This window comes from Streptopelia decaocto (assembly GCF_964273445.1).
Source record: "Streptopelia decaocto genome assembly, chromosome: 3".
NCBI lineage: Eukaryota > Metazoa > Chordata > Aves > Columbiformes > Columbidae > Streptopelia > Streptopelia decaocto.
In genome coordinates this window covers 84,306,281-84,334,179 of record NC_138656.1, presented here as the reverse complement: position 1 = coordinate 84,334,179, position 27,899 = coordinate 84,306,281, and the positions used below count along the sequence as shown (strand labels likewise).

Below are 27,899 nucleotides of genomic sequence, written 5' to 3'. Positions count from 1 at the left end.
TGTTTGAATACACACTTTAATATATTTTCTGTGGCATTTTTGTAAAATACAGATATAGAATTATAGATATAATGCATATATAGCATTTACTATATTGATAAAAAGCTAGTCTTTTCGCAATGACACACCAGCAAGTATTTACAATATGATTCCAAATTTTAAGGAACAAATGTTTCAAACAATATTGTGTGGTTATATGATTAGAATAATTTGAGGAAAATCAAGAGACCAGTTCTAAAAAATTCCCAGACGATAAAGTACATACTCTTGCCAGGAGCACCTCCATGAACATCCATGCACAATCTTTTTCTTTTTTTTTTCCCCCTTGTAGGAACATGCATGATTTAGCTCTTCCACATTTCTACCTGGTCACAGCCCTTAAAATGACATGGATAATTATATTTAACTTTTTTCAAGTACAGATTAATTGTATCATTCTTCCCATTTAAAGATTTGTCCAACTGCAACATTTCAAAGTTTTGACTAGAGCAGGAATTGCTATACACAAGTTCCTTGCTAATTTAAACCAATAAATCTAGGACAATTTACATAAGTGAAAATTTGCCCATCTGCATGTTAGAAGCATTTCACAAATTCTTAGTGTGAGGTTTTGAACAATGTCTTTCCTAGGAGGTCTGTCTCAAAGGACACTGCAATGCCAAAACTAGTGACAGACCTGAAGTACATGAATGCTCTTTGTTATCCTTATATATGAACAGTATTTTGCCATTCATCTGTAAGGTACTGTCCATAGTACAGTATATATAAGGATGATCTTCATCTTCAGTGTGCTGTCACTGTTTACTGTGAGGCAGTGAAGTGCTATTATCACATTTTACAGAAGAAAAAAAAATACATATAGAAAGGCTGAATGAATTGCCCAAGGTCACTTGGGAAGTTTGTAACAGCAAAGAAGTAAACCCACATCTCCTCAACTGCAGGCTCATCCTCTTGTCTTTCCAGCTTTGAATGAGAATTTTCAATGTGTGTTCTTTAACATAAACAAATACGTAACTAATAGAAATAAAGCCTTCTCCAGGCATGGGCTTAAAGACTGCTGTGGTTTCCCTTCTATTCACAAATAATAAGAAAATATATTGATAGGGCTGTTTCTGCATGAATTATCTCCAACCCACTGAAGAAATTTTATCTACATTGAGTTTTCCTTGAAGTAGGAGCAGTAGACTTTACTTGAAGTCTACTGTTTGCCAGAAAAGATGTAGGAACTCAAGAAACACAACAATCCACATTCACTGAAAGATCTAACAGAGAAAAATACAAAATCTAAAAGGCCTTACTCTCCTTCAATGCTGACCAGGGAAGCATTTTCAGCTACATTTGTACCCACTTCGGAATGCCTTTACATCACCTGCGCAATATGAAGGAGGCTTAGCATAGTGTTGAAGATGACCCATTCTCCCAAGCATTAAAATTTGTTCTACAGCTTCACTGGTTCAGCTCTGACAGGCAGGCAGCTGAGAGGCAGCTTTTGCAGCAGGACTGATACACGCCAGGGCTGTGCAGGTGCAGATGAGGGCAGAAATTTCACCATGACAAGTGTCTCCCCATGTATTCGCCACTCTGGAGAAGTCTGGCCAGGAGCAGCTTGTGATCTGTGTTCTTGCAAGCTCCAGTTAAAACCAGAGCCGGGAAAGAAGGGAACCTCTCCAATTCCAGGGCAAAAACTGACTGAGAAAGAGAGCAGCAGTAACCTCGTGACAGAAAGGAATAAAAGGAAGACAGATGGCTCCCTGGAGGGAGGGACATAGGCTGTAGGTGTCATGCTGGAGTATTCAAAGTAAACTACTAGAGGAATTTTGCCTATTGTAATCCTGATCCCAGTTTGGCCATGTTACAGGGAGGCAGCTACAATAAAGTTCTGTTTCCCGCAACACTTGTGGGCAAACTAAGTCATCTGCCTAATTGCTACAGGCAATGTATTTATGAGAGACTGAGGATGGAGGACTTTTTGCCCTTATTTAAACAAAAACAAAAAAAAACAACAGGACCCCCCCCCCCGCCCCCAAACAAAAAAACCCCATAACCACAAAAGGGTAAAACCAATAATGGAATTTCTCATCCTGCTCACTTTTTTTTTTTTTTCTCCTAAATCAAACCTGTATTTTCCTTTAAAAAAGTAAAAATACAAAACCAAAGATACATTAGAATATCCTGCTGTCCAGTAAATGTCTTACAGGCAATGTTTATGGAGGAAAAAATGCATCAAGCCCCAAGGCACCCCAAAGTTCATTCTGTACCAAAGAATTCCATTTCTTCTGCTGTTGGTTTAAATTACTCCTATCACTGAAATTTGAATATGCATTATTTGTATTCAAATACCTAAACATAAATCTAGACTAATGCTGAAAAAAAAAAAAAATCCTATTAAAAATACTGTGCTGTTGATAAGCTAAAACTAGCATATCATGAGAAGGCAAACTAATCTTTCCATTTACTCTGTACATAATCTGTTAGTTAAACTTCTATTTTAGGCAGGATGCTTGATGCTTAACACTTAAAAGTCCAAATACCCTTCATATCGCTTATAACAGAGAAGAAACTTGTAAAATGCCTTTGGTGCATCAGCTTATCATTGTATGAATGTTTTAAAGAAACTCACTAGTACTATAGGAAATGTAAGTGGGCTTGTTTGTGTTGTTTAATACTCCAAGTGTCATTTCATTCTTTAAAAGGGTTAGAGCAGAGGAGGGGGAAAGGGGAGGAAGTCTTACTTAATTTGTTGCATATGTCCCAAAGTGTTATACAACTAAGTGTATTATACCAGAAAACTAAAGCAGTCTGCACTGCAGCAAACTCTCTGTAACACAAAATAGGAGAAAAATCTGGCCACAAACAAGTCAAAAATTCAGTCAAACTTCCTCTCATATTATATATATACACACACTTTACAAGCTACACTGAGTGTCCTTTCATATTCCAAAAGAAATGCGTTGTAGACACCAAGCATACTGTACTTTTACTTAAAGGCTTCATCAAACCATATGTGCAGACACTTGAGAAGATGAGAGTGTTAAGCTTCCTAGGGTCCTGGAGTCAAAGAAATTCTGCTGCCCCCCACTGCTAAGTAAGTGCACTCCTTCCACAGGGGGCAACATCTGCCGATCTGTCATGGTTCCACTTGGCGAGGACCCCAAGAAACTTCCTTGGGAAGAAACAATTTTCTCAGGACTGGCAGCCAGTTTAGGGGATGTGGAAAAGTTATATCCATAGAGTGCACAGGGACTGTGCAGTCTAAACGTGTTGTAGGAGCCTTGGTGGGTTTGATTAGTGGTAAAAGCATTGGTGGATGGGGATGGCATGATGTACTGGAGCTGTGGAGACATCCCTGAAATCTGCATGGACAAGCCAGTCTGTGGGCAGCTGAACGCATCCCCGTCATTGCCACTCATAGACATATTCACAGTTGTGCTACTTGACACACCAACATAGGAGGGAGTCCTCGGGGGTGCAAACGTCTCACCAGTTTGGTTTGTGAGCCTGTTGTAGGTTTCAGCCAAAGAAGTGCTGTATCTGTTCAGGGTCAAGCCTGAGCGGGCACAAGCTGTGTAGTCAGCTGGAGCAAGGCTACAGAGCTGGCTAGTGTTGGGACTGAGGTGGAAGGCTGGAGATGAGCAAGGGGAACCCGGCAAAAGGTGAGGGTGGGTTGATGGCACTCCACTGCCAGATCCCTGGAGTAAAGTAGAGGAACCTGCATTTCCTGGAAAAGAATATTACAGTGTAAGAAGCATGTTGGGAAAGGTTCCCTTCCTAGGTGATAGATCAAGACCTTTGTCTTTTATAATAACCCTTGACATGAAACACAATGCAAATTCATTCAAAAAATGACATACATATACATGTGCAGGGGAGTGTGTGTGGGACAGGTATTTTTGAAGAAACAACCTGTCTAAGACAGAGAATGTAAGTTACGCTTTTGCAACCATCACTCAATACAGGAACTTAGAGTTCCTGCCTGAAAGGTTAGCTCATCTTTATTTGATGTGGGAAGCAAGCTGCACGGCAGCTAAGATGTAGACAGACAAGTACTACGTCACAGGAAACCTTCTTCAAAGTTATGAATTTTGTATTGTCTGTGCTGTTGCTCCAGCCCAAAGTGTCTTTCAAGCACTCTGTACCTGACTCACTGTCACAGCACCAGCTAAGGCACCAGCTCCTTAGGTCAAATGATAAAGGTTCCCACAGTTCAACAGCTTCAGGAAAGTTTGCCACTTCAGAACAAAACTTCGGAACGACTTTGGGAAAAGTGTAGGCTAAGTACCATGCATGGCTGCTTCATTTCTTGAATGGTTACGTGGAGGTTTAGGTTTGTAGCAAAATGTTCACAAACTCTTCATTTGCTGATCTCAGAACTTTTTACATGACCAATACCAGTGTGGAGTGCTCCTGAAAATGCACTGCTTGCTACAGGTGAAGGCTTTTCTCAGGACTGAAAGTTTCCCAGATGTAAGAAACACTTCTTTTTCTTAGAGATTATATTTCCTCAAAAAGTGAGCACAGAAAAATTGATTTGGGCCTTTCACAGTCTCGCAGGCTGAAGGTAGTTAACATGGAAGAGTCTCCTATTTGGGAATCGCATAAACTATCAAACAGCTTGATGCTGCAAAGGTATGCCTGCTGTCAATAAGTTAACGGGTTTTTGTGATAGGCGAACTAGTGGAAAGAAAAAGACATTATCAGTGAAGCCTGTCTGCTTCTTCTTGCTCTTTTGCCACAAAAGGCACAAAGCACCATGAGAAACTGCCACATTCAAGAAATTCTACTATAAGGCATACTTATTTTTCTTCCAATCTATGCAAAGCCTCTGCCATCCAAAGGTGGGCACTTCCAGCACTAACAACCAGGACAAATTTCTAATGGGGTATTTCAGCATGTTTCTAAAGCACCCTATTGGCCAAGGTACAGTTGACTAAAGATTTTCCAAGGATCCCAGTTTCCATTCTGTGGACATCAACAGCTACTTCCACAAGCTCCTTAACCTACAACAACTGAAAAGGAAGCATGAAGTTCATGGCAGCAGTTTCTCTGTTCTAAAACAGTACTGCTATATACAAACAGGGCAATACGGCCATCCTGTCTCCTAGACATGTTAACTTCATAGCAGGTTACCTTTCAGTTTTACACAGTCTGACAAGGTATTTCAGGTCTGATGCTGGCTTCTCATTATAGGCCTTTTTTAAGAGGATGTTCCCCCCACCCCCACCCTCCACTGAAAACTCTGCTGACCCTCATCCAACGTATCTGTGACTTGGCACAAAAACTCCTTTTTATTTGCACACATCAGGCACGAATGCTCAAGATATCTCAAAGGAGTGGGCTAAGCAGAAGTTGACGAAAGTGACTTTTGTGAATTTCTGTATTTCCTGTGGTTTTGCACTGAAGACACTTACTGGTTTTAGAATACATTATCAAGAAAGCAGGAAGAATGTTTGTGAATTTGGTAGCAGGAAATCAAGAGTAATATGTCTCATTTAGTTGGGAAACCTCTGAAAGATTTTCTATATGCATTGGAGTACTTTGGAAATAAAGGAACTCAGAAAGGAGTACAGAGACTGCCCTCTCTGTCCAAACAGGCCATTTAAATATTCCTCCCTTCCACATAGCACTACGTCTATGATGGAGAAAGTGGGAGCCAAGAGGTTATGGACTGAGGAGCAAGAAAAACAAAATGGAAAGGACTGCTGTTGATTTCAAGGTCTATGATGCAGATAAAGTTTATTCACAGAGACCCTGCAGAGGGATCAGAGAGGGTCTGCAGAGGGATCTGGACAAAATGGAGAACCAAGCAATCACCAGCCACATGAAGTTCAACAAGGCCAAGTGCCGGATTTTGCACCTGGGACACGGCAACCCTGGCTGTACATACAGACTGGGGGATGAAATGCTGGAAAGCAGCTCTGCAGAGAGGGATCTGGGGGTTCTGGTCAATGGCAAGTTGAACATGAGTCAACAGTGTCCCTGGCAGCCAAGAGGGCAACCATGTCCTGGGTGCATCAAGCACAGCATTGCCAGCTGGGCGAGAGAGATGATTGTCCCACTCTGCTCTGTGGCCTCACCTGGAGCACTGGGTGCAGTTCTGGGAGCCACAGGATAAAAAAAGATATTAAGCTACTGGGAAGTGTCCAGAAGAGAGCTATGAAGCTGGTGAAGGGTTTGGAGGAGAAGCCGTATGAGGAGTGGGTGAAGTCACTTCTTTTGTTCAGCTTGGAGAAGAGGAGACTGAGGGGAGACCTCATCACAGTCTACAGCTTCCCCCAAAGGGGAGGGGGAACAGTAGGAGCTGATCTCTTCTCTTTGGCAACCACTGACAGAACCCAAGGGAATGGCAGGAAAATGTCCCAGGGATGGTTTCGGTTGGACATTAGGAAAAGGTTCTTCACCCAGAGGTGCTGGAGCACTAGAACAGGCTCCCCAGGGAGGCAGTCGCAGCCTCAAGTCTGACAGTGTTCAAGAAGAGACTGGACAATGTCCTCAGACACATGGTGTGAACTGTGGGGTTGTCATATGCAGGGACAGGAGTTGGATTTGATGATCCTTGTGGATCCTTCCAGCTCACAACATTCTATGATTCTACTGAACCATTTTTAGGTATTAAGAATCAAGGAGGCTTTCCAAGAAGGAAACCAAATTAAGCTTACTTCTATTTATTATTTACCCAGAGGGCATTTCTTCTCCCATTCTTTTTTTTTTTTTTTTTTTTCTCTCTTAAACACATAAGTAACTCCTATATTGGTCTCTGGATGTGTACAACAGAAGTCATCAAACTAACTCTGTGTATCTAGCCAGAGCATAACACTAAAGAAGAGGTCATTGCATCCTGAAATAACTGTCGTCTTCCAAATGTGATCTGATTTATCTTTACAATCTAACATTTTTACTGCCACCATGGTTAAGCTAGCATTAGCTTTCTAACTTAAAATGGCTCTGATGAGAGGCAATGGCCTGCACTGTGGTTGGTCAGTTGCTTTTTCTCCAAAAGCGTCACAAGTTTTTTGTAAAGATTGATGGTCAAAGTTTTATCCTCACATGTTTTTGTTTTGAAAGAACTCAAAGAAGACCAATACCTTGTTTGGGTATCCCAGGTGTATCTTCAAATGTAAGTGTCCTCAGTGAAGGTCTCCAGAAGGCATAAGACTCTACCAGAGCTTCTAGTCCCATTCTATGTAAAACAAAAACATCAGTGTCATGAAAACAAACTGTATTTTGTCACATTTCTCTGCATAGTTTACCTCAGAAATATATAAAAATTAGTGACATTTCAGGATTGTTTTAAGTTTCTTTTTGCTTTTAGAAAAGAGCCCTACATCCTAATCCATGAGATCGCTGTGATCTGAGGTCACTGACTGGGTTGGCAGCATGCAAAGAGTTTCCAGTTTTGACAATCTAGCTCTCTATGTCAGTTTTGGCATTTGTTTTGTTTGTTTTGATTTTGTTTTGGTTTGTTTTGTTGGGGGGGGGCGTGGAGGGAGGGGAGACACAACTTGGCTAAAATTATATGAAATGTTTTCCTAGTACGACATTTCCTTAAAAGTAATGCTCCAAGTGACAGAGGGATGATCTCCTATTTCTGCCTAGAATAAGGTGATCCAGTGTCAACTTGTATTAAAACAGGATTCCTAATCATTACCAATGAATTGGAAAATCATATTTGCAACATGAGCAATCCATGAGTGTACACCTCTTTGGCTACTAAAATGTACAAAGGAATGTTGCGTCTTGGTTATTATGTGCTGAGCAAAATGAAGACTTCCAGTTCCTGAAGGCAATCGTTTCTTTCAACAGTGTCATGACAAAACAGAAATAACCAGTTAGACAACTGTGGCAGACAATAACTAGAAGAATCTCTATCTCCTGCAGGTAAAGGCTCCTTTTTTTTTCTGACAGAATTCTGTGAATAATGTACCTCAGTTGTATCATTTTGCTGTTATTTTTGGCTACTGGGCCCCAAAGGCCTGCTACATGTCAGCATCAGGCACCTACCAAATACAAGCACTTGCCTTTGAGCAGCAGCACTCTGTAAATTCCAATTATGTAAATAGCCTGATTTGAAGCTACCTACATGTTCTTCCGATACTGCTTCTTCCCTATTGCATTTCCAGCAGGATCACAATGTATTTCAGGAAACAGTTATAAAGTATTTATTAGCTGAGCCTGGACTAAAAAGATAGCCTTCATTTTCCACAGTAATGGTGAAGTTTCATTTCTAGTTAAAGCGGAGATAAAAGCCACCTCCTGGAGGAATGTAGCTAAGGTGATAATTTATACAAGATGCCTTCGAACAATTTCCACATTTTATCACCACCCTAATTTACGCTATCAAATGGCCAAGTTTATTTAGCAAAACAGTTATGTTTTTCCTGAAGTATTTAAAGAGAGAAATTCTGGTCCTTTCCTGAGTAAAAGTTTTTATAGGGTCAAAATTAAAGCCGAACTGAAGAATGAAACTATTCTCAGCACATAAATTCTGTTGCACTTTGCAAATACACAGGGAATGCTTTTAAGAGGTGAAGCTACTGATTTCTGTAAAATAGCCTTTGAGACTCAACAGGAATGACCTGAAACAGTATATTTCTAATTAAACAGAATTATTGCATGCAGCAGTGCAGAGTAAGATAGCAGCAATAATTAAAACAATGTTGAAAAGTTCGGTATAAAGGTACCACAGTGGGTTTTTTACCCTTTTGTCACAGACTAAAATGCCTCTTTGATAATAACACCAGCTAGAGCAATGATGATAGCAGAATCTTAACATTTAATCTCAATGTTTAGCAACTGAGTAAAGCAGTAATTTAAATTAAAAAATAAATTTTCCTTGACAATTACAAATATGAGCAGCATTCTCCAACATACTTTTTCGGTACCATAGAGTCTATCAAAGAAAACAGCAATACTGACTTGAGTAAACCATCATCAATTTGCAATGGCAAAGATTTTTTCAGAGTTACTCTGTAACAAGTGTGCTTGTTACAGTAAAAGCATTCAGACCTCATCTAAAGCAAATCCTGAAACATTTCTACGAAGGCTGGTCCTTCCTACAGAGCTGTCCTCCTAAACCATTTCCATAAACTACACATGTCTTTCAATTAAAATATCTTGTTTAGTTTTGGGGTTTTTTTGTTTTGTTTTTCTTTTGGTTTTTCTGTTTGTTTGGTTGGTTTGTTTGGTTTGGTTTGATTTGGTTTGGTTTGGTTTGGTTTTTTCTAATGCCAAACCCAAACTTATTCCTAGCAGCCAAACAAAACAAAAAACCCTCTCTGGATAGCCCCAATCCCACAACCGGATTCGCACAGTTGCAGATGCAGTACTCGTACTGCACCTACGTCATCCTCGGGTAATAATAGGGCTGTCCAGCAAGTTAAATCCAGTACAAGACTGGTTTCTGAATGATTCTTTCCCGTCTGTTTTCAAGGGCATCTTCTCTTGTTTCATAGAACACTATGGAAGCATTTCTAACTCCACTTAAACTCAGAAATTTCAGAGAAGTCAGGGTTTCTCACTTCTTAAGAGGCTCCTTAATACTTATTTTACAGCTCTGCAAAAAGCATGCACAGCAGAGATGCTGCCTATGGAGAGCTGTCAAATGGCGCACGTATGGCAACATTTTTCTTCCCCAAGTACACACAGTGTGTTTTGCTTCTTCAGTCACCACATTTATCTGGAAGTCACTGTTCACTTAATTTCGAACTAGAAGGCTGCAAAGGAGGACAAAACTCTATTTATGTCAATGTCTGAGGCATCCCTTCCAGGCCCCAGGACAGAGCATGGCCAATTGTTTCTAGCTAGAAGATGAAAATCTTAGAGAGCAGCAAATGCAAACTGAAATGATTTCTGTAAATTTTTACAACTAACCCATCCCTTCTATAACAATATTCTAAAAACTACTCTCACTTGCTGTCCAGTCTCAACATTTATGTAACTCAGGTGGAAGCAAAAAACAGGCTTTAATGCTGTAGCCTCTGCTAAAAGAGAAGCTCAATAGAGCAGCTGCCAAAAGAAACTCTCTGAGTGTTCCTGCAAGCACAGCCTGCTCCCTTCTCTGCAAGGCTTGATCATAAATATAGCAGCTGTAGACACCAAATGCAATGTGGTCACTGGAACTGGTGTATAAAATGTACCACAATTAAATGCTGCTTTTTTTAGCTGAAATGGTTTAACATACAATTCATAACAGGCTTAAGTATTTTGCATTAAACAGTCTTTGGATAAAATACCTCATCAGTACTGGCAGCAGGGACTAGACCCAAGTCTCCACTTTGCACTACTCAGATTCCCCATTGCTATTTTGAAAGATTCATGGATCAAGACAGAACAAGCAATTAATCAGTCCAACCGCAACAGAGGAGTTGGAAACCAGGCTCGTTTCAAGGTCATCTATAGCCAATAGAAACAGCATTCACCTAGGAAGTGGATTTAAAACTCCTTAGGCTAAAGAGACATTTAAACACAGGTCTCCCACCTCCCAGTCAAGTGTACTAAACATAAGGTTACCACAAGAGGCAACTTAGTTTCTCCCCCTTTAAGAGAAACAATGACACATTCATCCACACAAGAGAACCTGGGCTTACAGTTTGACACCAGTATCTCCATTTTGTGTCTCCAGCCAGGAGAAAAAGGAGATTCCAGGAGCAGCCTGAAATCACAGACCTGAGTATGCATCAATTCCAGCTGCAGCCTTCATGGTATGCCACTGTTTCCACCAAAAGAAAACCTGAGTATGTGAGTCAAACTGTGTGCCAACCCGTTCTTGACCTAGATGGTCTGAGGAGCAGGAGCAGGAACCCACTACAAAGGATATTACTGGGAAACTTAAGTGGTCCCTTAGGAAGTCTGAGTCCTCAAACTAATTTGTCTGTAAATACAGGTATTTTCCCCTACCAGCCTTCACAAACTGATTCTGTCAGTAGTAACAAGCCCACCTTCGCCCCCAACACCTACCTGTTACGTCCTGAATCTCTAAACCCTTTGGCAAATGGATTCCTATCAATCTTCAGGCGAGTTATCTGTGAAGATGATTTAAAAAATTATTACCTGCAAATTCAGCTAAGTACCGCACAAAATTACTATCCTGACAGAATTAAGCTGACAGTGGAGTCAAAACATCTTCACATTTGCATGGTTTAAGATGGTCGTCCTGAAACACAGCAAATTAAGGGCCAGTCTTCTGATCATTATTTTTGCAAATCCCCAGAGAAGCTAATAGGTATTTAATGCTACCAAATGGCAGGTTGGAATTCTTGTGAAAAATCTTCTGGCAAATGTCATTCTTCACCTAAGAGAGTACACTGCCTAACTGCAATAAAATTTAAATTAAATTTTATTCCTGTATGGCTCAAGAGGGAAATGTGAAAATAGCGATTATCTCTAGGCTATTATCCTCTATAAAAAACCCAGCACCTTCCCCTCAAATACTTGTAGTTAATTTAAATAAATAGGTACCAAATAATTTTGTTTTGGTATTTACATGCCTTTCCCGCTCTTTTATTTGTAAAGATAGCAAGGTATATATAATTTCCCAAAATACAGCTACAACAACTGACATGGAACTAATAAAATGTGACAACACTAACTATGGTGCCACTATGTATGTTAATACTTAAAGAAGTGGTAATAAGAGCCAAACACTGGAGTCAAGCAACCTGCAGTTTACTTTTGACTTTTAATCTGTGTAGACCTAGATAAATTCCAGTTAATAAAAACCACTGAATGCAGTTAATAAAAACAACTGCAACCTTCTTTAGACCTCAGTTTCTCTGTTAAGGTTCTGGGAGTTTTGAAATCACTGGAGTTAGGACCAAAAATGCTTTAAAAATCCTATCCAGATGTGCATCTACACTTAAAGGTACAAAAATACCTTTAAAAATTAGACTGCTCTTTGCCTTGTGCTTCAATGTTGTATCTATAATTAAGACACCATGAACTCTGTTAATTAGATTGTGTCATCTCCATAATAAGAATGACTTTTTACATGCAGCGTTTAGCCCACATGGCCTGAAGTCTCAGCTGTAGCCTCCGGGCACTGCTGCAATACTACTAGTGAAAGCTACTTGCAATCCAAAAAGGGTTTAGACAATGTTTGGGTTTTTTTAATAATAAAAGTATCCTCTTTTCTTCTACCTCTTACTTCCCTGGTCTAGTCTGAAAAGCTTGCAAAGTGCTAAGCAGAAAGCACAAGTTACCTGTTGATTTTGGTATGCTGTGACAGTCGTGAAAACTGTCTCTGGAAAGGAGAAGGCTTTCACCCCTTCTCCTGAAGGGATGGGCTTGATGGGGGACAGATCATCTCCACAGTCTTTCCGGATGACATGGACACGAGGCTGATATTTATGCATGGAGTGAAGGATAATCTATGCAGTCATGAAAGGAAAAAGATAACATTTATTAGAAAGGACACCCTGCTGTTTCAGGCCTAATAGCTTTTTGGAACAGATTATGGTATGTGTTTACCATGCCACTTACTGGAAATCAAATGTGTTCTCTAACCTCTGAAGGTTCCTATTACAGTAGTCTAATCCCTGTGCATTTATGCTATTACCAGCACTAAGCATTTAAAAATTACGACTCAGGAGCTCCAAATTCAGAGACTGACTCAATTGAGACTGGCTAAATAAATAAATAAATAAAAATAAATAAAAATGGAGCAAGGTCCTGGTCTCACTGGAATTAGGGAAGTTTTGTCACTTTTTTTCCACTGGAGCCTGGATTTGATCTAACAAGATTAACAGCAGCACCACTTGCTTTTTGGTTTTGGAACCTTCAGTATATGCTTGGAGCAATTTTTTCCTGATATCCCAAAGGCTGGAAACATCGCTTGTTCTGAACACAAGCTGAGACTCTCATGCTTGGAAGGAGCAGAAACTTAGAGTAAAATAATACTAAAATCCAAAACGTTAAAGTGCTAATAACCCCAAAATTATAATACATATAAATAATATCAATAAACAAACCCCTCTCAGCATGCAGTAGCTCAACTAAGAAAAAAGGATAAACAAATATATGATTTTATAGTGCCTAAAATTAAATGCAAAAATACCTCTTGGTATTGCTCTCAAATTTTAGAGGAGATTTAAAATACAGAATTTTCCCTCTATTTTACTCCACTTCAGCTAACCACTACTAAAATAGAAGATTTCAATTAAAAAAAAAAAAAAATGGAAACTCAACTATTATTGTTGGAAGGCCTGAGAAATTAGTAACTTGATAAATAAATAGTCCTATGGCTATTGGCCTGTGGAACCCCTAATCAACGTTCAGGGAGAGCTTTTTAATTTCCTGCTCCTTGAGTAGCCTCAGTATGTGTATGTGCACTCAGCAAAGCCCCTGTGCCAGACATCATGGAAGTTCATTCATCCAAATGACATAGAGGACATTACACTCATTTGGATAGAGTTTGGCTAGTTTAATACACTTGGTCCTGGCCAGATGACACAACCCTCTTTTGGATAAGCCAAGTTTCTGGATAATAAGGAGTTTTATTAGCCTGTAAATAAGGTTTTGACAATGATATCATAGGTTTCAATTAATTTGCTCATAGAGTGCCCTATGGATGTTCTCATATGAAGCCTTTCCCCAATTTCCGAAATCTTGCACAGGGCAAGATTTTTATAACGCAAATGTGTATTCTCATTTACAACACTCCTTTCAGTTCTCCGCTGGCAAAGATCTACAAAACGAAAATGCAAAGAAGACAGCACATTCCTGACCCTGTTTTCCTGTGAACACCCAGTGATACCAGGGGAGATAATCGCGCAACAGAAAAAAACATAATCAAGGAGAGGTCTGTTCCACTGTTCAAACCCATCACTACTCTGCGCTTTGCCATTTCCCTGGGTGTCACTGAACGTGCCGCATTTGCTCCCACCCCGATTACTTCAACCCATCAGCTCTGCACTTGCTTACACGTCAGACTTGACCGTACATAATTATAACCCAGGCAGCCATGAACAGCTCTGCTCGTGTATCAGAGCAAGTGAAGTCACAGCAGCATGGAGGCAACCAGCTCCCTTATCTGGGTGGCTATTGCTGATTCTGGTCATCTCTTAAGAGCAACCTGACTCAGCTCCGTGCTCAACTGAAATTTTCTGCACTGACATGCTGTTAGATGATTAGTGAATCCACAGCAGGAAATTTTTTCTTGATTTTGTATTGTGCCTTGCACAATGGGATCTTTGTTAACAATCAGGACTCTGAATTCTAAATAAGTAATACATAACTGCAGAACCCTAGAAAAAGCAACACTATAAAGACAGGACAAAAAAAGACAGGCAGATGCAATATCCCCTTGAAAAATGGTTTAGCTCTATTATTTTAAGCATCACCTAAAGCTACTGTGAAGAAAAAGCTAAGGAAATGGAGATTCCGGCTTTGCATTTTCCATTACTTGCACAGTTAATAGCAGAAACGGGATCTAATGCTTATCTGCAGAAGCAGCAACTTTACTTTTGTACCCTTAAAAGCCACCAATAAAAAACCCCAGCCAGAACAAACCCCACCAAATGCCAAACACAAATTGGCATTACTTTCAACTCACAGCTGAAGAGCCTGCCTCTCTCTGCAAATCCCTCACAAGGCATCACCAAAACACTACGTGGGGGAATAAATCTCTCCCATCAAATGTAAAATTACACTTTGATCACTGCAGCTGTCAAGACGTCATTATCAGATGGAAGACATGGCAGCAGGGAGCCCACAGGCAGGCAGCAGGGCAAGGCAACAGCCTGGCAGGACAAAGGCAACCAGGGCACCTGCAGACACACAAGGCTGGGATCACTTTTAGGATTACCTTTGCAATAAGGTTTTTGAGCGATGCTGCTGTGATGAGGCCTCAGCGCTGACCTTGAGCCTGGGTACCACTGTGGTACCAGTGTCACAGCCAGCACAAGCAAGAGCCCAATTCTCTTTTGTGGGGGAGATGCCAATCCTCCAGCAGCTTGACAGATTAACCAGCCACCTCCCCACCAGTGGCATGGTCCTCACCTTGATGCTGTTTTCACCAAAAATCCCCCTTCATCCTCTCTGCAAAGCCCAGGCTTTCAGCAGTCAGGGAAGTGTTTGGGGCCGAGGAGCATGGATTCCCTCTTCACAAAGACAAAAACTGCAAGTGTAAATGCTGATGTTTCCCAGCTTTTCATTGTGACAAGAACATATAACTACCCATTGACTGTAAGCAGAGCTCGCTACTTGGAGCCAAGTCTGAGCACAGTAACAGTCTGCTTCCAGCCTCACCCCACTTTCAAATGGGGGAAAAAAAAAAGCAACCACCAAGGACCAATTAACACACTAACAGCCTCATTTTCACTAAAAGTTAAAAGATGTTCCTCTGCATCAAAAAATACTCAGTTGAAAAGCATAGAAAACAGCATAAAAAATATTGACTTTTCCCCTCTACTGAAATTCAGATTAAAAACTGTACATACACACAAAAAAAAAAAAAAAAAAAAAAAAAAAAAAAAAAATCAGCCAGCTCTAACCAGCCAGAGGGAGAGACTGCTTTTACAATGCAGCACTTACTCCACAGTCGGGAGAAGGATGAGATTCATTAACCAAAAGTGGCCAGACCACGCACTTCTCAGTGTCAACTGCGAAATCCAGGTTTACTTTTCCCTACCATCGTGACATGGATGAAAGACACAAAGGCCACAAATGTGTCTTTAATGATGCCACTGGGCCTTAATGCCTCTGTAAGAACACAACCTTTCCAAAGTAGGGAATTTACCTTGGGACTTCTTTTTGATGTCAAAAATACACAAGGAAAACGTATCATTACAAATTTTGCTTGATCTCCTCAGCTTGTAAGTAGAACCCATGTATCAGAGAGTGTCCTACATGCAGATGTACTTCAAAATCTCTCTGCAGAACCGCAATACAAAATCACGTCGTCACAAACTACCACTCAAAACATTGATGAAAATAGAAGCAGGCAGCAAGGAGCCCAGAAAGCATTCGAGCAGCAAAGCAAGTTGTCTTAGAGATAGCTGATCTCCTTTCACAAGAAACTAATCCCAGACCAATGCAATGCAAGGGGAGCCATGAGCTAGGACCACAATATAAATACTACACAGGAATACTACCTTAGCATCTGCTTGCAATGACCCATGGATGTGGGTCACTTCTCTCACTGATTCTGAGAACCCTGGAATGGGTAAAAGGGCCTTGGGTTGATCTCAAGCGAGCTCCCTTCCTCAATGCCTGCAAGATCAAAACCTAGCCCAGATTTGAACACAAAAACTCTGCAAAAGCTGACACCTCTGAGGAGCAGGGGAAGAATCCACTGACAAGGATTAAAGCCCCAGAAACAGACAACATGGAAAGCACACCCAAAGAACAACAGCCAAAGCCTGACACTGCTTGAACTACTGGAGGAATGATGGTAAAGGGTAGAGACCCCACGGAGGTTTTTCTGAGCCATTCTGCCTAAGCAGGAGGGAGGAAAAAAACCCCAACTTTCTAATAATCTGACATATACCACATCTCCCATACAGGGGTGGGAAAGTCAGAACACTTGATATAAAAACAAATATTTGAGGGATAATACAGCCTTGACCCCTAGCTCTTCCAATCCCCCATCCCTCCCCTGGTGCCCTCTTGAGCAAAATGGTTCCTTCCTGCTTATGAGAAACAATTGTTTTTTATATTCATCACAAAATATGATTATTAGTTTTCCATTATTGCTGGAGGCATTCAGAGGCTACATAGCTTTTTCAATACAGCATTCCACACTACCATAGCTTTATAAGAAAAAAATTACCCATTGGAAGAGACACTTTTCTGCTTTCTGCTTTTGCCTTTTCTGGTAATTATGAATGACATGTTTGCAATTTCCCAGATTTGAGAAATATGAAATTATTTTACAGTCATCCTTCTTTTGTCCTTTTATTTTAATACTTAAATTTCCATTTTGGGGAGGAGGGGCATTGCCATAGCTCCGAATCAGTTCAATGTGTCTTGAATCACAAAAGCTGAAGCTTTGCTTCACTGTTTCCAAATCAAAACACTTAACTAAAGACCAGAAAATTTATATCTCCCTACATTGTGAGTGATGGTGTGCTGTGTACACTACACAGATTTCAGTTCAGAGTAAAAACAAAGCTAAGATCTAGGATGGAAAAATACAGCAACTCAATTCTCTACATAGCTGAGATTTTATCACAGGGCAGTTTGCAACTCCAAGCGCACGGCTGGACCACAGTACCCATGTATCGCCCCTCTGAAACGACTGACTACAAAAACCAGCCAGCCTGCCCTCTGTTAGAGAAGGGACATTTTACCCATTCCCATGCACTTCACTTTTTAAAGCCCTCACCATAGACCTGGCACACAGAGAAAGCAACTCCCACTCGAGAAAAGCCGCAAATATACAAACACCGGGGAAACTAAGGGAACTACCTGCGCTAACCTTAACTCAAAAGCGCACTGCCAAATGAGACCCTATCACTGCAATTCTGAAAATCAACAATGTAAAATGCCTTTCTTATGATCCTAAACAAAAGCACTGATAACTCAAGAGATGTCAATACCCCCACATACTTTTTAAAGAAGAGCATGATAAAATTATGAACAGTACTATACAAAAGGGAGGCTTTTAATTCTTGATATCATATTTACTATCTCAGTCCAGACAGTCTCCTGTATTCTTGCCTCCATAACATAAAAACTGTAGCTCCCACACAATTTGACCAGATTCTCATGTTATTCTCCTCTGCAAACACAAATGGGGAAAAAAAATCTCAAACTTGGACTCTGTATTGTCAAAATGCCTGGCTTATTGTCACGGAGTTACAACTATACTAAAAGATGCATGTAGTATCTTTGTACTCTGTGCCAGGTACATTTTCTTACTCTCCCTTCCGTGAAGGCAAAAGTATCCTGCTCTAATAAATCGGGCTATACTAAGGACAATGGAATCCACACCCTGCCTCCAACATCTTAAAACTCTACCACTTGGAACTTAAGGCTCCTTCTGAAAGGAAGTCAACATTTGCCATTTATTATAGGATTTTGCAAAATTAAAGACTTCACCCTGACTAAAAACTATTCTCATTTTTTAATTATTTCCTAAGGTGTCAAGTAAAACTATTTTAGGGATTGCTGGAAAGATACTGGCTTACATCTGTCATGTTTCAACAGTTTTGAATAGAAAAGGAAATATTAACATAACACATTTTGTCACATTAGATAATGTCATAACCAAACAATTTAGAACTTGCAAACAGAACACTCACACTGCATACGTCTTCGCCAGTTTTTTCAGAAGTAATGAGCCTCAGCTGTGAAAGGGTCTTACTTCATAAGGTATGTAATAAATCATTATCAGAGCGAACCCAGCTCCCATGTTGTTCGGTTTTGACTGCAATTATTAACACCTCATGGGATTTCACGCAAATGTTTAGGTTAAGAAAATAGTTAAGTGTATTTTTATTCACATGAAGTTATTACACACTATTAATGTTTCTCCTAGCCGCTTGTGAATTTAAGCGTCCCTTTTGATCGGGGCAGAATTTGCGAGTAACACACTTGGTGGGAAAACATGAGAGCAATTCTGCCCCTTCGTATTAGGCAATTTGGCCTTGTAAAGCCTTACTTTGCAGAAGGAGTTCTGTCTTTCAGGGGGGAGTAAAACAGCAGGCTCTAATAAGCAGTTAATTATCGAAGCAGAAAGCAAGCAGATTTTAGATCTGGACGGTAAAGTTCCAAAACAGCTTTGAAAAGTCAAGCCTATTTCTGGCACTCTGAAGCTGTACGTCATAGCCTGTCAGGGCTGAGCAATGCGCCTACACGTAACACTGCAGAAGAGCAAGTACTCACATGCCCTTGGTCATCCAGCTCGTTATTGGTAAGCTTCAGTTTGTCAAAGCTGATCACTTGTCTCATCCACGTCTCCCCAGAGGCGGGTGAATCGGGGTGAATATAAACACGAGGTGGTACCGGGGAGTCAGCATTACCAGCCACCATCCACTTGGAGCTATGATAAACATACCTATAAAAAGAAAACAAATACCTATAACCACAAAACCCGAATTAATTTATCAGACTCATTCAGTATTAATAAGTTCCAGCAGGAACCCACCAATTAACAGAACATGAAAGGATGATTTTAAAACTCTATTTTTTTGTTTCAAAACACAGCTCTGGTATCTGCAAAACTAAGGCTAAAACACACACTCTGATCTGACTTTAGTCTTCTTAGAATAAGTAACAGTCTTAACACCATGCTCCACACTGAGCTTTAAGCTGATGTTAGTTCATCAATTGTTACAGCTCTGCTCTGAATAGGCATCAGCAAACGGGAGAATCTGGTCCTTCATTTATCAAATCAAGTACTAATTCTATATTTGGAAGATTCAGTATGTTGAGTCTAATATAAGAGTCTATAAATAAAGCTATTGAGGGGAAAGAACGTTATGGTTGGGAAAATAATGAAACTATGTCAAATTATGCTCCTGCTATTTCTGCAAGACCATATTAATTGTGTTGAATAGCATGCAGAAAGGCATAAAAGTGAAAAAAAAAAAAAACAAAACACAGCCCATATTTCATTTGATAGGCCAATGATGACAAAGCCATTTTCTAATAAAAATAGTGCCTGCTTTGGTGGAAAAGTTATTTTGAAGGCAGATACTTTACAGGACAATTTAAAAAGCACTAATTGAAAATGTCAAAGTATTTTCTTCAAGTACATTAAAATTCCAGTAATTCCACTCTATTTTTTCATAAATACAAGAAAGACTTTATCAAATCATATGTTTGTACAATTCAGTTCCTTATTAGAAAAAGACAAACAACATAACAACAACAAAATGATCCAATACATGCATTGCTCTGTTCAGTTCATATCAAGCTGTAAAACTAAGATCTAGAATGGTGATGAAATTCTCTCCTGGAGACAAATTCTCAGCCCTAAATCACACAGTCAACTGTTGTAATATTTTAAATTTATTTTATATTTTTTGTTTTCTACTGAATACATGCTTTCTCTACAAAAGTAAATAAGGTCATAAATACACAAAATATGTTGAGCAACAACTTCAGCTTCCAAATATTTACAAGGTCAGATTTTGCAAGAAATCTAGACCTAGATGTAATTTTCTTCATTTTCACTTAGTTTTGCTGCTTGCTATGACAGCTAAAAACTAGACTCCACGCAACTGCTGTAGTATCTTTCAGATCTAAAGATCCGCAAGACCATTTGAAAAGCCACATGAACAGCCAAAGTTAAAATAGCAGCAATTAAAAAAAAAATCATAGATCGCACAGCAAAGAATGAAAGTGAAATCAAGTAAAACACATAGAACACTAATATTTAGGAGGAAGGTTAATGGTGTGGTACTGATATGTGATTACAGAAATCTAAGTTGGCCAACTGAGAAAATACTGCCCTTCCTAAAACTTTTGTTAAGTTACTTCTGTTTTCTGGGCATCAGGTATCACACTGGGCAGACAGTACAGCTCAGAATTTTAAATGAAAGGAGGTTTAAACAACTCATATTTAATATACCTGGTTTTAATTTTTAATACTAACATTTTTATTCATTTGGTAATAACTTCCTCACATTTTCTATGAATTAAGGAATGGCTCAGACCTTATAGGAATGATGTGTTTAAATTGCTAAGTAAATGCACACGTGCAACACAAAGCAAGAAAAGGGTTTTCATTTGAGCTGCACTGCACTGGTCCAAAATTAAGAAGTGTTTTTTCCTCTATTGTTTTGTCAGAAAATCCTCTCCTAGCTGTATGTACTAGAGATCCTCAGCACTGGTATCTGCACCTTGTTGAAAAACACATAATCTAAAAAGGTCCTAAGCAATGCCATATACCACACGAGAAAAGGATAAAATTGCAGTGAATGAAGCAAGGACACACAAAAAACATAAGGCAGTGTTTGCTTAGGACATGAGGCAGCATTCCTGCTGAACCAAATTTTTAGTCTCAGTCTGAAATATTCCTCATTCTACAATTAAATCTGCAGCGGTTTTCCCTACATTATACTAAGTATGGGGTTGAAACAATCCAACCAGTAATTGGTAAGGGCCTGATCCTGCCTCCACTGAACTACTTGCCCAGGCTGCTCCTGACCACTATGGAACAGGACATCCATAAAACAAGACCTACAAAACGTCCATAACTCAAAATCACAACTGCTGCGGGCCCAACCCTGCGAACATTTCTACAGGACCAGTGGTTTCAGCAGAGTCCAACTAGCTCCCTCGAAACACGACTGCTGAGAGTTTCAGCACATGATCCCTACTCCTAAATGTTCGAAGAACAACCACTTTTGTTCCTCACATTAGTCGTCAGACAATAATGCCACCAATTCTGTAAAAAACAGTAATTAGAAACATTACGCTTTGTAAATCTACGTAAGCAAATATCTGAGTGAACAGATTTAAATTAAATTATATAATCAATTTGAAGCATGACCAAGAAAGCTTATATGTCATTAAATCAGACACTGATGCTAGTAATGTTATTAATGAATGATACTGCCATTTAGAACTAGAAAAATGTGCATTTTCATATTTATTTGTTAATAGAAAAATAATTCCCACCGATATGATGAGGCATAAAATATTATAATATTTCCTGATCACACTAGAACTGCACTCTCTGAAAGTCAAAACCTGAATGTCTGCCCACAGCACATACACAACTTAAGGCAAATGTATAAAGGGCTTCAACAGAAATTTTAGTTAGTTTTGCCTACTTGGCACAATCTTTTTTTTAATGCACTGGGATGAAAATAGGAATTTGAAGGAGGGTTAAACACGACTTTCTGCTAATTGATACAGTGTTAATATTTCCTCCCAGTCGCCAAGCCTCCCTATGGCCCGCATCGTATGTTTTTTGCCTTAAAATCACCATACCTGTATCTTTTGTTATCCACTGGCACAATATCCATAGCAATATAATACTGCTGATGTGGGTCTAAACCTGAGATCTTCACTCTCATTGCGGGAAACATCCGCCTGAACATGGAAAGAGAGAGGTCATTTTTAATATGAAACAGACTCGGGAATGGTTGTTTAGGAAAAGTAACCAGTTCGTGGGATTTTTCTCGTTCTTCCTTTTAACCTACAGAGTCCTTTTGGACGATTATAGTTACATAGCCATGAAATGGCCCATTCGATATGTCAAAACAGATTTCTAAAGTGCATTTACTCGAACAATGCTTCGTATGTTTTGGGATACGCTTTGGGAGTACAGCTATTACCACATCATTTCAACTTTATTGTTAGACAGTAAATCATTTGGTTTTGAGACTTTACTTTAGCGGTACACGCATTTTAAAGTCGTTTGAGATATTAGCTAGAAATATTATTCTGGAGATGTGCAAACACCACCTCCACCCGGGAAGACCAGTACTTATAGAATCGCAAATTGCCACTGCAGTTCCAACTTACAACAGCAAATGGTGTATCGGTTCTGTAGCAGCAAATTAGAAAGCTAAAACCACGGTGATACAATTATCACACCGCAAGGATGCAGTTATAAAAGCTAACGTGCCGTGCTGTAACTCAACAATATGGTCTTTATTGAGACGGGACTTCCTGTCTGCAGCTTACTAAAGGTGAAGTGCAAGAGCTACTCTGTCTTTGAAAGGTATAGTAAAACTTCTTTATTGAAAGCAGAAACGAATCTACGAGGTGATTTAAAAAGAAAAAAAAAAAGTTCACGGTGTAGATCGTTCTGTGAAGAAAACGGAGTAATTAACTGATGCAGTGGTTTTAACAGAAAAATGCATTTTGTAGCTCACGTTTGGTATGCCTTTTAAAAAGAAAGTTCATTCTTGAAGCCAAAAAAAAAAGTCCTAGTGACGATCTGACTGCAAGCTAATGAAAGGTACTTTTCGTATTTTATAAACCTGAAAGTCATTCCAGTTTATTCAGTATCTGCTGCTGTTGTAAAATATATATATATACATATATATATATCAATTAAAGTCGTTATTGGAAAGAAAAATCCTATCTCCGTTATTTCTGAAAAAGCAGGAGGATAAACCTGACTGCGGTTAACTAGTTTTTGCTGTTTTTTCAGTGCACCTGTAAGATAAAACAGAAATTCCCCGACTGGACTCTCATAAGACAAATGTTGCTTTGTGCTATTTAAGAGTGCTTTTCAATCATTAATAAAGCCTCTCTGAAAATGTAGAAGGTAGCATATGGATTCAATAAAATATGTTTTTGTAATTTCTAATAAGTTCAGATACTTTTATACTACGCAGGTTTTTACCATGTGTATCCACTGGAAAGGGGAAAAGTTTCCCCTCAGAAGGACACAACGCTCCCAGATCTCGCCCTAATGAACAGGAAACCCGAAACGCCACATGTGCCCGTGCCCACCTAAAATTATCGCCATCTACCTGCCTCGGAAATCTGGGGGGTTTCCCCTGTTTTTTTACCCGCTTTGATGTGCCCGCCCTCCCCGGGTTCTGCCCGCAGCCCCTCGACCCGCCGAGCCCGGGCCAGAGCCCCGGAGCGGCCCCGCGGGCGCCCGTTACCTTCCCGCCTTGGTGATGATCATCTCGGTGCCGATTTCGTGGAAGCGCTTCCAGAGCTCGGCGCCCTGCAGGTCCACCCGCGGCGCCTGCGGCGTGGGCAGCGGCGAGCCGGGCCTCGAACCCTTGGGGGAGCCTCCGGGGGAAGCGGGCGGGGAGGCCGCCAGGAAGGTCTCCTCGCAGCCGCCTGCGGAGAGAGCGGAGGAAGCCAGGGGGGCCGGGGGAGCGCGGACCTCCCGACCGGGGGGTGCTCCTTCAGCTCCAGCCGGGTCCCGGCGCCGGCCCTGAGCTTGGGCCGTGGCCTTGCGACGGGGCGACCCGTGTCCCCATCGGTCCGGGCGGCGAGAGGGGCGCCGAGGAGTCGGGCTCGGCTCCCCGACGCGGAGCCCGGAGACGAGCTGCCCCCAACGCCGGGCCGGGCGGCAGCGGGTTTGCGCTGTGTGGCCAGCGGCACATTTCGTTTGGAGACGTTTAGCGTGGCCGCCGCCGGCCGCAGCGTGAAAATGCACTCGCGTCCATATACAATAAATGTACAGACATATATATATGTATATCCTGTGTGTATATAAATATATGTACACATAGTTGCATATACACCTCCAGCATATACATATGTATTGTATAAGTGCTTTTCCCCCTTCTCGGAAACAAACACCCAGCTGTTGCCGCACTGAAAACGCCGCCGGCCGGGGCCCGGTCCGCCGTCCCGGGGAGCGCTGCGGGTTTTAGCCCGCAGCGCCGGCAGCCGGGGCTGCCCGTGCAGTGTGGAAAGACAGAAGGAATAACGGAGAAATAGAATGCAGGCTGCGGCGGGGGGAAGGGGGAGCCGGAGCCCTGCCGGAGCAGCGGGCCTCCCGCCCGACAGTTACGGCGCGGGCAGCGACGCGGCGGGTCGCGGGGCGGCACTCACCGGCGGGGGCGCGGGCGGCGCAGCCCAGCTCCATGTCGCCGCAGGTCCTGCCGGCGGCGGCGGCAGCGGGGGAGCTCTTGGCGCAACAGCCGTTGCCCCCTTCGTCCTCCGCCGCCTCGTCCTCGCCGCCCAGCTTCCGCCGCTTGGGTTGCCGCGGCGGCGGCGGCTGTTGCTGCTGCTGTTGCTGCTTCTCGGCCCCGATGAGCGCCTCCACGGAGAAGGCGTGAGCCTTGAGGCTCATGGTGGTGCCGGGCGAGGACCTCCGCTTGTCGGCCATGCCCGCCCCCCTACAGCCCGCGCATCCAGGCGCGCCGCGGCCGCCGGCACAGGCACCCACGCACGGCCCGCCGCGCCGGCCGCCCTCCCGTCCTCCCGACCGCGCAGGCAAGGGGCTGGGGCTTTTCCTCGCCTTTCTTTTTAAATCCGAGTTATCAGCCAAGTTTTTTTTTTTTTTTTTTTTTTGGTGGGGGGTGTTGTTTGGTTTTGGTTTTTTTTTAGGAGGAAAAAAAAAAATCTATTCCTTTCTGCAGATGCGCTCCTTCTCTCCCCCTCCTCCTCCACGTTCTGCCCCGTCTGATGGGCCAGGCAGGACTGACATGGGTAACAAACGCTCTGCGGACACAAATTAGGGCTTGTAATTGAAATTTGTTGCCTTGATCTGTCAGCACTTCCAGGCAGGAGACCGGTGGGAAGAACTTGCTCATTAGTGTCACTGCGGCGGCGGGGGCAGGGCGGAGCCTCGGGGCGGGGGCTGCCACGGCTCGGCCGCCCGCAGCCCAATCAGCACCGGTCCGGACCCACCGCCCCGGCCCCGCCGACACGGCCCTGGCCCCGCCACCCTACCAGGGGGCCCTCGCCGCGGCTGCCGGGATCGGGGAGACCCGCCCCGCCGTCCCGCGCCCGCCCCCGGCCCCGCCGCGCCTAGACCGAAACAGCGCCGCACCCCAGAGCCAGCGGCAGATGAACCCCCCAATAAACGTTAATGAGACTCCCACCCCCTTCGCATCTCCCCCCGCGGGGAGCAGGCTGGCCGGGAGCCCCAGCTCCCTCCGAAACGCAGGGGGGACAGGGGGCCCTCCCGGGGCGCCGAGTTTCGCTCGGGAAAACCGTTCGGGCTTCAAAAACATGACGTTGTGCTTTTTCTTGCTGTTAGGGATTAGCCATTATTAGTATTATTCGGCTGATGGACTCAGAGATTCATCGTGTTGTTATTCAAACACTGGCTGCAGAGCGGTTTCAGCATCCGTACCCCCCTTTAAACCCTGCCCATTAAGCACTGAAGCTGCAATAAAAAGAGAATTAAACTGAACCTTGTATGGACATGGATGCATCCAGCCGCAGCAACTTTAATAATAATCATGTTCAGGTGCATAACATAGTTACGGGGTAAATCCTTTCGCATCTTGCCAGTGAGTATAACTATTAAAAGTTACAAATTTGGAGGCAGATATCCTTTATTTGCATGCCCAGGGAAATGAAAAAGCTATTGAGATTTTTGTTGTGTTTTCTTTCTTTTTTTACCCTTCTTGTTGGGATTTTTTTTTTCCGCAGAACTGAATGGATTGACATGTTCCATTGAAGGAAACGGAATAGAAACCCTCTTTCTGTAAATAATCATGGGGCAAATCTCACGGTTTCAGGGAAAGGGATCTCGGCTTCATTTCGCTGTTCTGGGCAACAGAGAGAGACGAATTTGTAGTGTGATTCGTCTCTGTCACAGTTTCGGAGGTTCTGTTCGGGCCGTCGAGTGGCACAGCTGAAATTTTTGATCGTAATCTAAAAAGGAAATAGCTGCCATTTAGGAGACGTAACCGTTTCCACTAAAGCATTTTACTTGTCCTTAAAATGCAAATTTATCCCCAATTTCAATGGCTGCTTCGTCAGAGGGTCTGAGGAAGGGCTGTGTAATAAATATACCCTAGAGACAAATCATCCGTTCAAATAAGGTTATCAGCATTCAAATTGTAGTAGTGCTTTCCAGACGTGAAAATACAGATATGTGACAGATAGATAATGTATTAAATTAAAAAAAAAAAAAAAGAAAGAAAGAAAAACAAACACGAAACCGTCTCACGAGCACTAAACTCTGCACATTGGAAAAAATCGCAACTCGTTTGAGAAAAATTCACCACTACAGAAAAAAAAATTTCCCCTGCAGTGGCTGTCGCTGTGAATCGATAGGAGAGCAGAAAATTCCTAATGCCTCTCACCGACGAACAGTGCTGTGGAGTTAGTTTATCTTTACATTAAATCTGGGACATATTAACTGCACCGTGGTCTAAAGTCTGTCTGCTCTGCCTATTCCAGCCGTGATTGAATCTGAAGGAAATCAGATGTGCGAGAGTGCTCGAAACGTGCTAAGCTAGAGGATCTTGCAAGAGTTTAAACGCCGTCGCGGTGGGGATGAGATCGATGGGGAGAGGAAGGAAGGAAGGAAATGGATGTTATCTGTCCGAGGGCGCTCCGGCAGCCTCCCCACCCGCCCATCTCCGACGGCACCTTCCGCGGCCTCGCTTCGGGCTCCCTCCGCTCGCGGCCGCCGGGCCACCCGCTCCACCGCCACCGGTGCGACGGCCCCGGCGGGGCCCGGGGGAGCAGGTACTGAACCCCGCCGCGGGTGCCCGGGGTTGGGGGCGCGGAGGAGGGCGGGAAGAGAAGAGTGCGCTCCGCGGCGGCGGGGCCCGGAGTGCGAGCGGCGGGGGGCGCGGGGGCTTTAGGCCGAGGCTGAGCTTCTGGCGGAGCATGGCGCGGGCGGGGAGAGCGGGGTCGGACCCGAGTGGCCGCCGGGACCTGCCGGGGGGCGAACACCTCCCCCTCCGACCCCGGGCTCTCCGCGGCGCAGCACCGGAGGAGCGCAGCTTCGGCGCACGGGCGAGGAGGGAGCCGGAGCGGCGGGGTGCCGCGGGGTTTCTGGAGAAGCCTCTGAGCACAGGGTTGCTGGTCCTGCCCAATTTTTGTTCCTTTCCATCCCCCTAGAGCCAACCAACCCGCTTTTCCGCGGAGGAGCCCCTGACCCCTTGCTCTGCACCGCTCCGCACCGCGGGGTGCGCCCAGCTTGCCCGTCCTACGGCAGATGGACGAATCGCTCGGATTATATTGTTCCGGGAGGGTGGGTGCTTCTTGTTGTTGTTGATTCTTTTTCCTTGACACATTTCTGTAGGTTGATATGTGGCATATTGTTTTCATTCATTGCCTTTTTAAAATAAATGGGTGGAATTAAATTTATCGAACAACCTGTGATCCATATGTCTGTCCGATTAATTTTTTTATGGGATGATGAAAGAGAGAAGAATCTCTCTATATAGTGATCTGCTAAAGGAATAATATGTATATTCAAACCACCTTTCTGGGGTTACTTTTATTTCCGGACGTTAAAATGCAGTCCGGGTTTTTAGGCAGTTGGGTGAGGCGCTACTTATTTGATGTAGGAGAATCGCATATTTACACTTCCTGAAAAAAAAAAATAGTAATTAAAAAAAAAA

At 42.6% G+C, this 27,899-nt stretch overlaps 1 protein-coding gene and 1 long non-coding RNA gene across 3 annotated transcripts; one reads left to right on the top strand and one right to left on the bottom strand.

Annotated features, from left to right (window-relative positions):
* Positions 1-25,243, bottom strand: TBX18 (T-box transcription factor 18). Its single transcript, XM_082048605.1, has 8 exons — positions 24,418-25,243; positions 23,511-23,694; positions 21,877-21,978; positions 18,820-18,991; positions 12,195-12,362; positions 10,954-11,018; positions 7,083-7,177; positions 1-3,718 (listed from the first exon to the last, which is right to left on the bottom strand). Exons 1-8 carry the CDS (start codon positions 24,692-24,694, stop codon positions 2,994-2,996), a joined length of 1,788 nt encoding a protein of 595 aa, XP_081904731.1. The 5' UTR covers positions 24,695-25,243; the 3' UTR covers positions 1-2,993.
* Positions 25,244-25,754: 511 nt separating this feature from the next.
* LOC309437874 lies at positions 25,755-27,632 on the top strand. Of its 2 annotated transcripts, XR_014183650.1 has the most exons (4): positions 25,755-25,826; positions 25,969-26,023; positions 26,725-27,015; positions 27,394-27,632. It is a non-coding gene; the product is annotated as an uncharacterized lncRNA (long non-coding RNA). The 2 variants fall into 2 exon arrangements; XR_014183651.1 differs by having other exon boundaries at positions 25,773-25,826; positions 25,969-27,015.
* The last annotated feature ends 267 nt before the right edge of the window (positions 27,633-27,899 follow it).

What these genes read in the sequence shown, in the direction of transcription:
- TBX18 (XM_082048605.1), bottom strand. Translation starts at nt 24,694, where the DNA reads ATGGCCGACAAGCGGAGGTCCTCGCCCGGCACCACCATGAGCCTCAAG. An exon ending in CAGCATACCAAAATCAACAG is followed by an intron (nt 11,019 to 12,194) that starts GTAACTTGTGCT and finishes TCATCTTCACAG; the next exon opens with ATAACTCGCCTGAAGATTGA. An exon ending in ACCTGGGATACCCAAACAAG is followed by an intron (nt 3,719 to 7,082) that starts GTATTGGTCTTC and finishes ATTCTTTTCCAG; the next exon opens with GAAATGCAGGTTCCTCTACT.